Source organism: Aspergillus undulatus (genome assembly GCF_047715775.1).
Source record: "Aspergillus undulatus strain CBS 261.88 unplaced genomic scaffold BDV17scaffold_23, whole genome shotgun sequence".
In the NCBI taxonomy this organism is placed as follows: domain Eukaryota; kingdom Fungi; phylum Ascomycota; class Eurotiomycetes; order Eurotiales; family Aspergillaceae; genus Aspergillus; species Aspergillus undulatus.
Window position 1 is genome coordinate 397601 of NW_027396627.1, and position 12154 is coordinate 409754.

The window sequence follows — 12154 nt, forward strand, 5'->3', positions numbered from 1 at the left end:
TGGTAAGAACCTTTGTCCCCATACAAGACTCTCATCGAATACATTCATTATTGATATCAAGTACACTAACATACGTGCCTGTCGTGTACGAGCTCATCATCTGTCACTGGCTACCCAATGCATTTCTCGAGGGACCCCTTTCCTATCTGTCCACGATGTGAACTTACGTGCAGACGGTTTAAAGAAAAAAAAAAGCTTGTTTCGAGCTTAGCCTAGCCGCGATTCTGTACCTGCTCATCTGTTTCAAAGGCTCAGGCACGTCCGACCTCATGCATATCCTCACTCGCTCTTGCCCTAACGATAACACTTGCTCCGACTGGTCCCTCCGACGCATGTGACGATGTATACTTCTTCCAGTATCCTTTCCCCTACGCCACCCCGAGTCTGCTGTACCAAACCCGGGTCAAAAAAAGGATATTCTTCTTGTTTTCTCCATTTTTCTTGACTATATCTGTCTTTCTGGACTCGGGCGTCCAAGAGCGACGGCGACCAAAGGGGTATCTACCGGCACTGGCCGCGGAAACTCAAGAGTGCCATCAGAGTATCCCATATAACCATGACGCTGACATTATCGTGTCTGCTTCAGGGTTCAACGCCAACAGACTCGTGGAAATGGCAGTCTTTAGTCAGATGCTGGGATTCCGAACAGATTGGCTCCAGCTCAACCGAAGCCAACGGCAATGCTTCAAGAACAGGGACAACCCGAGCATTGTACCTCGGCATATTCTACGTGCAATGTATACAATCCACCGAAGCCCTACCAGTTATAAATCCCAGCCGCCAACTAAAGACATGAGGGTATGTCCAAAAGCGCGGATTTACGGTAGCCTTCCGCTGCGCCTGCTAGTCCTCGAAACCGATCTCCATGCCGCGTACCTCGGCGCAAAAAGAAGCTCCCTTCGTCCTCCCTTCGCTCCTCGGGCGTCAAATAATTCAAGGCGCCGTCATCCACAGCCCGAGCAGATTCATCTCCAGCCGGCCAGCTATGCGCCGAAGAACCGCGCCGTCCACTCCGGATTCCTGACTGGGTTCGACATCGGGCCCGCAGCAAAGGAGTCCTTCGCGACAAACGTACCCACAAGCCCCGAGGGTGTTGTGAATTTGACTGGTGGTCCTCCGGGGTAGAGACGTGACACCCTCGGGATTCTTAGGCGGGCTGTGTCACAAATTGTATGACATGTTCAAGATCAGCGATTAAGGCTTTGCGGACTTGGGAAGCAGTCTTGTGAAAGATGGGAATTTCGGTGATTGGGCTGGTTTATGGGTGGGTTGTTTTCAGTTTGGGGTTGAAAGGGGGAGAGGGGATAATACCTAGGGCAGGGTTCTGATGATTTTCGGGCTAGAGATGGGATTTGCGCCGGGAGAAGCACCGCTAAGTGATGGAGATATAAAGTGGGTTGATGAGATTTGGAAGATTATTGAGGATCATGCGCCGTTTGATCATTTCGATCGGTCATTAGGACGTTTTAGACACTCGAAAGAAGCTTCCTACCTCAATAAGGGTTTAGTTTGACTAAAACCGCGTAGCTGTCCCCGGAGGTTGTATTGGCAATGTCTAGGCCGTTTGGCTTCTCTTAAGTGACTCGATTAAATAGGTCAAGGGGTATATAATATATATATGTATATATATATATATTGGCCCTTGCCATCAACTATTCAAGCCCCCATAATTAGATCCGGTCCTTTTCAGCACACCTTCCAGTGCCAGCCCAGAGAAGTTAGTAATTTCTTTACTAGGTAAAGGTCCTGACGTCTGTAGCAGACTACAGGGCCAAGTGCCCCCATATACCCTGTCCGATTCGCCAGCACCACACAGCCCGTCCACTCAACAAGAACAGACTACAGTACTCATCGCGGCGAGTCACTAAGGCCCGTCTTAATCCTTCTATTTCTCCTCATATAAATTACAACCAGACACCCTGTCAAGGCCACGCCGAGGAGAAGCAACCCTCCATTTACCCAGTGCCCCGTCGGATAGCCGCTGAGCTTTCACAATGCTGTGAGTGAACAGGGAGAGACTCGAGAATGGGCAAGATTTACTAAAGTAAACGATGTAATGTGCATAGAGGCGCAGGTCACAGAGGGTTCCTTTGGCCTTGGCCCAAATCAGATTACCTGCTGTTCCCTTAGAGCCGTTAAACTGCATGCGGGCGAGGGCTAACTGGCGCTCTTCTTCTGTTAGGAAACGGCTCTTTTCTGGATAGTCAGGTAGAAAGTACAGCACTATGAACGCGCAAACCACGGAAGGTAGACCTTCAATGATGAATACCAGTGGTAATTGTTAGCTGCCGTCCCCCAAAGAGCATGAAAGTATATACTTACTCCAGCGCCAACCTTCCATGCCACGAGCCATACTCAGATGGAAGATACCGTAGGCTAAAGCGCCTCCAAACGCGCCTGCCAGCGTTGCAGTTGAGTAGATAAATGCCAGTCGAATAGAACGCCCGTTGGCCAGATACCAAAATGTAATATAGTAAGCCAGACCGGGAGCCAGACCACCCTCAAAGACGCCTAGAATGAACCGCGTTGCAATCAATCCCCCAAAATTTTCGATGGCACCCATGCAGCTCGCACTCGTTCCCCAGGAGACCATTAAGAGACAGAACCATTTCGACGGGCTCATGAGTTTGAGAAAGTAGTTCGCTGGAATCTCAAAGATGATGTAGGCGACAAGAAAGACGGCTAGAGCGATAGAATACTTATACGAGAGAGAGGATATGGGCCGAGAGGAACGAGCCCTGCGAGAGGAAGTATTGATCGGGTACTAGCGGGACTATTGCAATCCCCATATATGCGAGGAAGAGATGTGCCGGATGGGCCTGCAGCATGATTTGGTGCAGACTGTCGTCTTCAGCCGTTAGCGCCTCAAATCCATGTTCGGCCTTCCATACGGCTAGACGTGGGTATCGATATTCAACCATCCGACGGTACGTATCGAGCGCCTCAGCAGTCACCCATGATGGGAAGTAAATGCGCTCTACTGCATTTGCTCCAACCGCGGTCGCGTTCCCCGTCCGAACGAACTTGGCCACCGCATCCTAGAGAGAATGCACGCGCTCAGTCACTTCGGAATTCCCGCCGTAAGTCTCAGTGATAACCGAGATAATGCGCAGCATAGTAAGCTCACGCAGGAACTCATCCTCGCGGCGCCGCGGCTCGGCTATTGCGTATAGGGTGAGATTATTGAGATCCATCTCATCGGGCGCTTGTGACAATGGCGGTGGAATGCCCAGCAAGGAGCCCTGCTGCTCAAGTTGCGCAACTCGCGCTCCTCGGGAAGCCTCACATAGCCCTTTCTGCGAACGTCGTGATTGGAAACCCGGACCATCATCCGCTCCTTGGCTGCCTCGTTGCACTCGGCCGAGGATATGCGACAGTTGAAGCATACGGGGAGGACACGATCGCAGTGCTGCTTGCGTCTGCTGCATCTCTCACAGGCAACATGGCGGAGTTGTGGCATTTCGGCCTTTGCCTTGCCTTCTGTCGTGTGATGGGATTGAGGAAAGAGGGGGTTGGAGAAGTCATTCTGACTGTGGACGTTCACCCTCGGCTTCGGGCCCGCCCCGACGCTTGCTATTCGTGCATGTATGTCGATAAGGACGACAATAAGATAATTATAACCTCACAATAACCGCTTCCATTTGCTATTACTCATCATTGAATAAAGCCGACAATGGCTATCTTCGCCAATAACATGATCCGCCGATGGTCCGAGCAAGCCCTATGCCGGGTAAGACCTCCACCATGCACGCCACCAAGGCTTGCCCCTATGGTCCTTTCCCTTTCATATAGTGATACTTCCCAGACGATTCACTAAAGATTGAATGTACCAGGCTTTTGGTATACGTCTCGTCACCTCTCAAGCCACTGTTTATCTCGCCAAGAACGCCGGCTTGGACGCCCTCTTCATCGAGCTCGAACACTCGACCCCCACTCTGAACGAGGCCAGTCAGCTTTGCATGACCGCTCTTCTAGCAGGCACCACACCTCTAGTGCGTATTCCATATCAATATGGCGATGACTCCGTCCAGAGAGTCCTTGACGGCGGCGCAATGGGGTTATCTTTCCGCATATCCACAATGCTGGTCAGTCAGTCATAGCCACCCACTCACCCACCCACCTGCATCTCCAATTTAGAACAGATATATACATAGCTATCTAAACTAGTGCCCAATAAACCTCACAGAAGACGCAAAGTACGCCGTAATAATCTCGAAATACCCCCCACAGGGAACCCGTTCCATGACCGGCCAACTCCCGCAATTCAACCTCGCGCCAACCCAGGTCCCGACGGTAATCGAGGAGAGTAACCCCTCAGGCTCAACGGTGCTCGCCATGATCGAGACAAAAAGTAGTATTGAGCATATCGACGAGATTGCCGCTGTACCCGGCGTTGATGTCCTAATCGGATCGAATGATTTGTCTATTGAACTGGACGTTCCGGGGGATTTCAGAAGCGAGGCTTTCCGTTCCGCTCTGCAGAGGGTATTGCAGGCGACAAGGGAGTATCGTAAGGTTATGGGGTTAGTGAGCATCTATGATGATCCGGAGTTACAGGGGTGGCCTGTGAGGGAGTTGGGCGTTGGTTGGATTTTGGGACAGCAGGATTCAGTGATTTTGGCGCGGGGTGCGAAGAGGTGCTTGGGGAAGTTGGAGAAGTTATAGAGTATTACGAATCTGCTAAATCGCTCCCACTGGTGTTGACCTTGTCCCTGAGATCCTCGGAGAGATAATAAGAATTAAATGACTAACGTCAACCTCATGAAAGGCTTCATGTGGGAGAGAACCTAAGTCTTCCTGGAGTCCATACGAGGAAGGGGAAGGTTAACTCATCTGGCTGCCTTGTTACAGAGTGCAGAGGTTCCAGACTATCCAATGCCTAATTTTCTATCGTGCCCTGAGAAGCTGGAAACCCCGTGGCATGTTATCACGCTTTCCCCTAAATACTGAATCTACACAGTCGTTCCGACGAGAGCTACCGTCAGCTAGAGATAATATACCAAACCTCTGGTCACTGCAAGGCTGAAGAGACTCGAAGACGCTGTCCGCCTGGTATCCAGGTATAAGCAAAGCATACCGTGGGCGCCGGGCGCCGCAAGTGTAAGGTACCGGATATGAAACGTCAACCACAAATGATGGTGTCTATTCGCTCTCGAAAAGAAAGGAAAACATATCCGTCGCAATAAGCGCTTTTCTTCGAAGCGGCAATCCAATCTGCGCTCTCTGGACTTGGAATATTCCCTTCGGCATCATTACCTTCTTGTTATCCGTCTGAGCAGCATCCCGTCATACGTCTCCTATCTAAGTAAAACACTGAATACGAACCGACATGCCACATTCTGCTAAGCCTCTGACGTTGGGTGACGTGCGTAGCGAATAGACAGGGTTATGCTCTGCTGCCTTCAGCATAGTCTTCCATTCAGGTTGTGAATTCCATTCGTACTGTTGAAATCACGTACTTTGTGATGGATTGCTGCCTAGGACTGTAGACTATTCAGAGCGATGCTGCATGAGACGTTCAACTTGAGGATGTTGTTGGAGTCGACCTGACTGGTCTAAGGCGAAGCCTAATATAGTCAAGAAAAGGGGCCAGGGCATTGTTGGGTTATGAACATTTTACAACAGCGTTGATTCACATCTACGTGGTACTTGAACGTTCCGCGGGAAGCTGATTTTTTATGGGGCTTTTGATAAGAGATTGAATTTATTCTGACTTTCGAGTTCATGCAGTATATGCACCGCCCGTTTTGGAGGACTCAGTACCTATCAGACTAGCCCTAGATACCCGCTACCTGCTCTGAGGACCGAGCTTGCATCTTTGTCGATCTAGCTCTCGGCCCCAAGGAAACTTGACGGGAGAACATCGGCTAGCGAGCCATGTCTAGTTCTCTACAGTCATATTGCGAAACCAGTGTTGGTACCTGAGTGCTTGTTTCATCTTGACAGTTTGCGTCGATCTTGACGTCAATCTCCTACGCCGCATCTATAGCTGCTCCAATCATTTCTAGCTCTCTTCCAACAGCCTCATGCAAGTTCGCCTCGAGGTCAATGTTGGGGATCATGATCATTCTACTCTCAAACATTGATGCCTTCTGTCTCCTGCATCTATTCCCTCGCACTATCCTCATCCTCAATGACATCATCTCGCAATAGACCGCCAGGCAGACACTGTTTAAAGGCACTCCTGAAGCTTATATATAAACCCCCTCAAACCCAGCTTCATTTCCATCTCTCCCCCAGACTCAACAACCCTTCCATGACCCTCTTTGGCTACACCGAGACAACCATCTGGCGCACCTGCTGCTACATACAATTCCTTTCAGCCATCTTCTCCTTCTACCTCATCCAAAATGAAATTAATCTTGGTATCCGGCCTTTTCTCCTAGCCTGTGCTCTCCTCAGCGGAAGCCTCGCCGTTCGTTACCCGCGCCCTCAAAGAACCAGTCGCTGGATCGCCTACGACAACATCGAGACCCGCACCGATCTCATCCTGACCCAGCTCCCAGACGGGAATTACACAAACGGCCTAATGAAATCGCGCACACCCATCGAAGTCTGCGAACTCGCTATCGCCGCCCAAATCTGCACCGTCTTTGGCCTTACCTTCCAAGTCGCGTGGACACTCGCGACGGCGATAAAGGGTCAGTCTGATAAGGGCGAGTGCGGGACTATCGGTGGAGAGTTTGATACCCTCAAGTGGAAATATTATGCGTCGGGCCGGAACTGCGATACCACCGCGCAGAGGGATACGATTGCCGGTGCGATTTACCACTACCTTAAGGAGAAAAACCACGAGACGATTTGCGACACGGAGTGTCTGAAGCTTAACCTTGGCGGGACCTGGGATGGGTGGTTGAAGTTGGGGCAGAAGGATAACTTTGATGAGGATGTTTATTGTGGGCCGAAGTTGACCTTTGAAAATTGTGCTTCTGGTGGGAATAATGATATCTAGACTGAACTGGACTGGACTGGGCTGGACTGGACTGGACTCTACTGGAATTGGATGATGCGGAATGGTTGTGGATGTGAAGCGCAGGCAATGAGGCTGGTTCCTTACCACTGCAGTTGTGTTGTTGTTGAAGTGGTGCCGGATATGGGTTTCGTTGCTATTTCCTTGTGTCCTTGCTCCCTTGCTTTGCTTGACTGCTTGATTTGACATGTAACTACGTACTTACGCTCTTTGCCCTTCCCCAGTGGGTACCTAGGCCATGTCCACTGGAAGTGGGTTATTCGTACGGGATTGATTATCTGCCTACGTTTGTGACTTGAAGTCCTTCTCAAATCTTCTCGTCAAATAGGACTCTGTTCCTAGCTAGCTATCCCGACTCGCAAACCGCACCATCCGTAAATTTGCTTGGTATCCGCGCTGCTTTACCCAGCATTATGTTGAGGCCTGCTACTTTCTATGATAGGCTACTACTGTTTGGAACTTGGCTAACTAGTCATGCCTCAGCACCGTCGAATTCTTACCTGCCATGACCTTTTCTGATTCACTTGGAAATGTATGGTCATCATATGTATTACTCAGGGTTCTCTTAAGCAATGTTATTTTCTGCCCCGTTATCTCCGCTGACAAGATCTACTCCTCAGATAATATTATTCCGATTCTCAACGCTGCTAGAGCAGAGTTCATTACCAGGAATGTATTACCCGCCAACAATGCGTCTTTTCTGTTAAAGAGCCCGGTCGGATACACCGAGATAGTGCCGGCGAGTATGCTCCTTGTACTAGGCACCAAATACATGCAGAGCCAGATTTCTTGTTCAAGCAAGAACAAGAGGAAACTGGATTCAGGCAAAAAAGATTTTACTTGATTTTTCAAGGACCACAGAGGTCTTACAGACCTCGCTAGAAGATGAAATGCCATCTAGGTAGGTAATCCAAGCCTGAAAAAGAAAAAAGGTGCCATCAGGTGGACCTAGCACCTACCAAACAACCTTCCCTGACTCTCGAGTCGACAAACCGTCGGCTCAAGCCGCCCACCCCCAAATCCCTGCTCATCAATAAGCCGGTCATCCCGGACCTTCCCTCTTATATCCATCCCCCAGCTAGATAAATAAGGAAGTTCACCCGTAGGGTTGCAGCGGCGCACATGGCGGCCCCTTCCTCGCACGCGCTAGGCCTGCGCCCACAGGACAATAGGAACGGTCCCATTCGCCACGTCTCAAGGGACTCGAGCTGGACCCCTCAGGGCTCAAGGATAAAGTGGGCCACATCATGTCTGGGCACCCCCAAGGTTCTCAAGCATCCTTGGCATGGATGGCCCTGGGCTTGGCGGGTGTGATATGGGGACCTGGATGGTTGCTTAATCTCGTGGGAATGATGGGTGAAGGAGTAAAGTGTGATCTCTTAGTGGCTGTCGAAGATTGCGTGGAACCTTGTACGGTCATAGCATGGGGAATGGTCAGTTGGGCCCTGGCAGGGCTCGTATAGAAGCCCTGGTATTATGGATTGAGGACCCTGGTGGTGCCAAGTCCTCCGCCCAGAAACAAGCGAAGAGACAGAAAGACATAGCGTGGGATGACTAGAGTTGAAGTCTCTTCTAGCTGAGCTCGTGCTATAAAGAGAGTGCTGCAGTTGTTTGTTGTTCTTCTTCTTGCACTATCCCTCTCCCTCTCCCTCTCCCGCACCTACATCTCCACCCAAGAGAATCAAAACCCTAAAATATACATACACCATGAAGCTCTCCCTCCTCGCCCTTTTGGCCCTTACGGCCGGCATCGTCGCCCAAGAAACCGAGACGCCTGGTCCTTCTCCAACCGAGTCTGTGGGCTGCGAACCTCACGGTGACCACTGGTATGGCCTACCTTTCCCTTGCTCTTCCCCCGACTACGCAAGCCTGGGAACAAGCCCTAACTAACACAACTCGTAATTTTTGACAGGCACTGCGACGCCCCCGCAACATCCACCGCCGAGGTAGAATCCACCTCGGAAACTCTCCCCCCCTCTCCAACCGAGAGCACAGGCTGCGAACCGCACGGCGACCACTGGCACTGCGAGGCCGCAGCTACAGAAACCGACTCTTCCTCTGACTCTGAGACCACCTCTCAGACTACCTCTGAGTCCCTCGCGCCTAGTCCCACCGAGTCGGTCGGGTGCGAGCCACACGGAGACCACTGGCACTGTGATGCGCCTGCTACTACTTCATCTGACGCCGCAAGTGAAACCGAGGAGACGAGTACTGAGGAGACGAGTACCGAGGAGGCCGGGGCCGAGGAGACCGGTAGCGAGGAGGTTCCTGAGGATGCGGCGGGTGTCCTTGGGGTGAGCCTCTCTGGGGTTGTTGTTGCGGCTGTTGGGGCTGCTGCTGTTCTTTTGTAAGAACTTGCTATTGCTCGGCCCGGAAAATATTGGCATGGGATGGCTGGGTTGTTGGTTTTTTTTTTGTTATGTAAAAATGCCTGTTATGGATATGTATGTACTTATGACATAAGGGGGTGAAATGGAAAGTAATTTGTTGCCTTGGTCTAGTCCTTGTGCTGCTTGCTATCTACTATCCAGTAAGACGCGATAGGTCGGGATAACCAGTGTCACTGCATCGTCAGATCTAGTATAAACTGCCTATCTCTAGTAATCCTTGCCCGACTATCAATCTATTCAACAACCTTCTCCTGCCCGCTCTCGATCTCCCTAACAATCCCCGCCTTGCGGTCCTTCCTCAACTTCCTCGCAAAAGACACCCCAAACCCATGCTCAAAGACTCGCTTAATCTCCTCCAACGTGAGACCCGAAACCTCCGGATAGAAGAAATAAATAAGAATATACCCGACACCGCAAACAGCCGCATAGAATCCAAAAGCCCCGGAGGGCGTGATACCCTTCATCATGCTCAAAAACGTGCTGCTCACGATGATATTCGCCGCCCAGCAGCAGCAGGTTAGCCACATAGTCCCGAGGGCGCGGACTTCCATGGGGAAGAAATCGGTGTTCATCCAGGCGGTATTTCCCAACGAGGCGCCGTATGAGAAGACGAAGAAGATTATGAAGACTAGGACGACAATTGCAGCTGGACTGACGGAGTCTGTCTCCAGTTCCAGTGTTGATGTGTCGACCGGAATGAAGTGGAATGCGATGGCAACCGCGACTAATGCAGCCGACATGCCCCAGGCTGTTAGGAGGACGATGCGCCGGCGGCCGAGGGGGTCCACCGACATCATGTTCACCCAAGTCATGATGAAGTTAGTCCCGGCCACGACAAGGCCTACCGCGACGGGGTCGGAGAAGCCGACTAGGTCAAAGAGGGTGGCGGAGTAATACATGAGTGTATTGAATCCAGACATCTGCGCGATGACGGAGAAGCCGCAGGCGCAGACCAGGGCACGGAAGTATGCTGGGTTTGAGTGGAGGAGTTTGATCTTTGACCAGCGAGTGGATGTCTGGTTTAGTTCTTTGAACTCATCGCACGCCGTGGCGATGAGGCGCACCTTAGACTGGATTTGAGCATCCGAGGCGCCGTTGTAGACCCTCCGAAGCACGGCTTCCGCTTCTTCCGTTTTGCCATGGAATATAAGCTGACGGGGCGATTCAGGGCAGAATGGGAGGAGACATGCAAGAATGATTGATGGTACGCCCCCGAGGCCAACCATGTATCTCCAGCCGTGTGGAACGCGCGCGAATGCTGCGCCGATGCCGTAGGAAATGACCTGTCCGCCTGTAATTGACATGTTGTTGAGGCCGACGAGGCGACCTCGAACTTTTGTTGGTGCAATCTCTGCAATGTAAAGAGGAACGACCATCGAGGCGGAGCCGACTCCGAAGCCAACAATCAAGCGGCCAACGGACATTTGCGCGATGCTGTATGCTGCGCCTTGTAGGACTGCGCCGACTGTGAAGAGCACGCAGCCGACGTAGATGGCTGGTTTACGTCCATACTACTCTAATTAGTAACTGGCGGAAATAGGTAGCATTGGGAGCAATACCTTATCAGCTGTAAGCCCAGCGATAATTGCGCCGATAAACGACCCGCCAGAGCAAAGACTAGTGATCAACTGCTTCTCGTTCTCAGAGGCAGGGCGGCCATCGAGGTCATTGCCTAGGTAAACGAGGACTGCGGAGATAATACCTGTATCGTAACCAAACAGGCCTCCAGCAATGGAAGCTGTCAAAGCCACCAGCCAGACGAACCAACTCGTAGCGATATCTTCGATGGAGTTGTCGGCTGAGTGTTCCCGTTCATGTTCGAGGTGAACTGGGACAGTCTTCTTGTCATCATCATGAAGAACAGTCATGGTGGATGCGTGTATCAAGGTAGGAATCTGGGGTAAAACTGGGTCCTTGTGGTGCAGTGGGTGCAGATCTCATGGTACAGACCCAGCTGCCTTTTATAATCTTGAATCAAGAAGAAATATCGCGCATAGCCAGATAGTTGGGAGCGAATGAAAAGACAGGGTGCAGATGGGGCGATTCAGTCCGTCCAATCGACCCCAGATCGGCAACTTTCGATTGTGGAATCTGGGGTAACGACCGATAATGCGGGGAAGAGCCATGGCACTGTCCAGATCGAGACACAATCCCCGTCTTTCGGCTGGATGGGGAATCTTGCCCCTGAGTCTGGGCATGGTCCGGTCTGGCATTTCCGTGCCCAGACAGAGTCAAAAGCCGCCACGATGTTGAATGATTTGAAGGACAAGAACTGAGTACGCGTTTCAGACGAACAAAGAGGAAATCGCCCGGCAATGATTGGCGAGAAAAGCGCCTCAACAGGGAGGTATAGAAAGCATTCTGAGACCGACGCCACCTTTAGCAATAACATGAGCGGCTTTTGATAACTGTCCTTGTTCGGCGATGAAATCCGCGAAATGAGGTTTCATTGCGTTTGATCAAAGGCAGTATCGAACTACTGCAAGCCACGGTATGCTCCCTGCCTTGATGGCAACAAAGTCCAGGGAAAAGAGAACCTGGTTGGCGAGAAACTTGCTCTCGAAGCACACTGATAACGGCTGTCCAGCCCGTCTGTATGGAGCGCCAGACCGATCGCGCAGCAGGGGGCTGTCAGGCAACAAGGCAGGAGCTGTCGGAGCATACTGCCCCCCGGTACCGCCTGCCCCTAGGAGTTCGTCCTCGCTTAGCCATCTATTAGTAAGCTAGATATCTTAGATAGGCGTACTATGAGCGTCAGCCTAGGTGTAAATTACTCGACATCAACCACTAATCA

At 51.3% G+C, this 12154-nt stretch overlaps 6 protein-coding genes across 6 annotated transcripts; 4 read left to right on the plus strand and 2 right to left on the minus strand.

Moving 5' to 3' along the window:
* Window positions 1-612: 612 nt before the first annotated feature.
* Window positions 613-1125, plus strand: BDV17DRAFT_291279 (uncharacterized protein; the record flags this gene model as incomplete). Its single annotated transcript, XM_073762108.1, has 1 exon — window positions 613-1125. The coding sequence occupies one exon, from the start codon at window positions 613-615 to the stop codon at window positions 1123-1125; it is 513 nt and encodes a 170-aa protein (XP_073615792.1).
* Window positions 1126-1885: 760 nt separating this feature from the next.
* Window positions 1886-3428, minus strand: BDV17DRAFT_291280 (major facilitator superfamily domain-containing protein; the record flags this gene model as incomplete). Its single annotated transcript, XM_073762109.1, has 4 exons — window positions 1886-2253; window positions 2323-2698; window positions 2766-3038; window positions 3099-3428. The coding sequence occupies 4 exons, from the start codon at window positions 3426-3428 to the stop codon at window positions 1886-1888; spliced, it is 1347 nt and encodes a 448-aa protein (XP_073615793.1).
* A 245-nt stretch (window positions 3429-3673) lies between these two features.
* Window positions 3674-4665, plus strand: BDV17DRAFT_291281 (HpcH/HpaI aldolase family protein; the record flags this gene model as incomplete). Its single annotated transcript, XM_073762110.1, has 3 exons — window positions 3674-3730; window positions 3834-4085; window positions 4168-4665. The coding sequence occupies 3 exons, from the start codon at window positions 3674-3676 to the stop codon at window positions 4663-4665; spliced, it is 807 nt and encodes a 268-aa protein (XP_073615794.1).
* Window positions 4666-6256: 1591 nt separating this feature from the next.
* Window positions 6257-6952, plus strand: BDV17DRAFT_291282 (uncharacterized protein; the record flags this gene model as incomplete). Its single annotated transcript, XM_073762111.1, has 1 exon — window positions 6257-6952. The coding sequence occupies one exon, from the start codon at window positions 6257-6259 to the stop codon at window positions 6950-6952; it is 696 nt and encodes a 231-aa protein (XP_073615795.1).
* Window positions 6953-8618: 1666 nt separating this feature from the next.
* Window positions 8619-9383, plus strand: BDV17DRAFT_263159 (uncharacterized protein). The gene is made up of 2 exons (XM_073757876.1): window positions 8619-8796; window positions 8883-9383. Exons 1-2 carry the CDS (start codon window positions 8678-8680, stop codon window positions 9319-9321), a joined length of 558 nt encoding a protein of 185 aa, XP_073615796.1. The 5' UTR covers window positions 8619-8677; the 3' UTR covers window positions 9322-9383.
* A 199-nt stretch (window positions 9384-9582) lies between these two features.
* BDV17DRAFT_87049 (myo-inositol transporter) lies at window positions 9583-11316 on the minus strand. The gene is made up of 2 exons (XM_073765270.1): window positions 10920-11316; window positions 9583-10871 (listed from the first exon to the last, which is right to left on the minus strand). The coding sequence occupies exons 1-2, from the start codon at window positions 11226-11228 to the stop codon at window positions 9594-9596; spliced, it is 1587 nt and encodes a 528-aa protein (XP_073615797.1). The 5' UTR covers window positions 11229-11316; the 3' UTR covers window positions 9583-9593.
* Window positions 11317-12154: the final 838 nt, after the last annotated feature.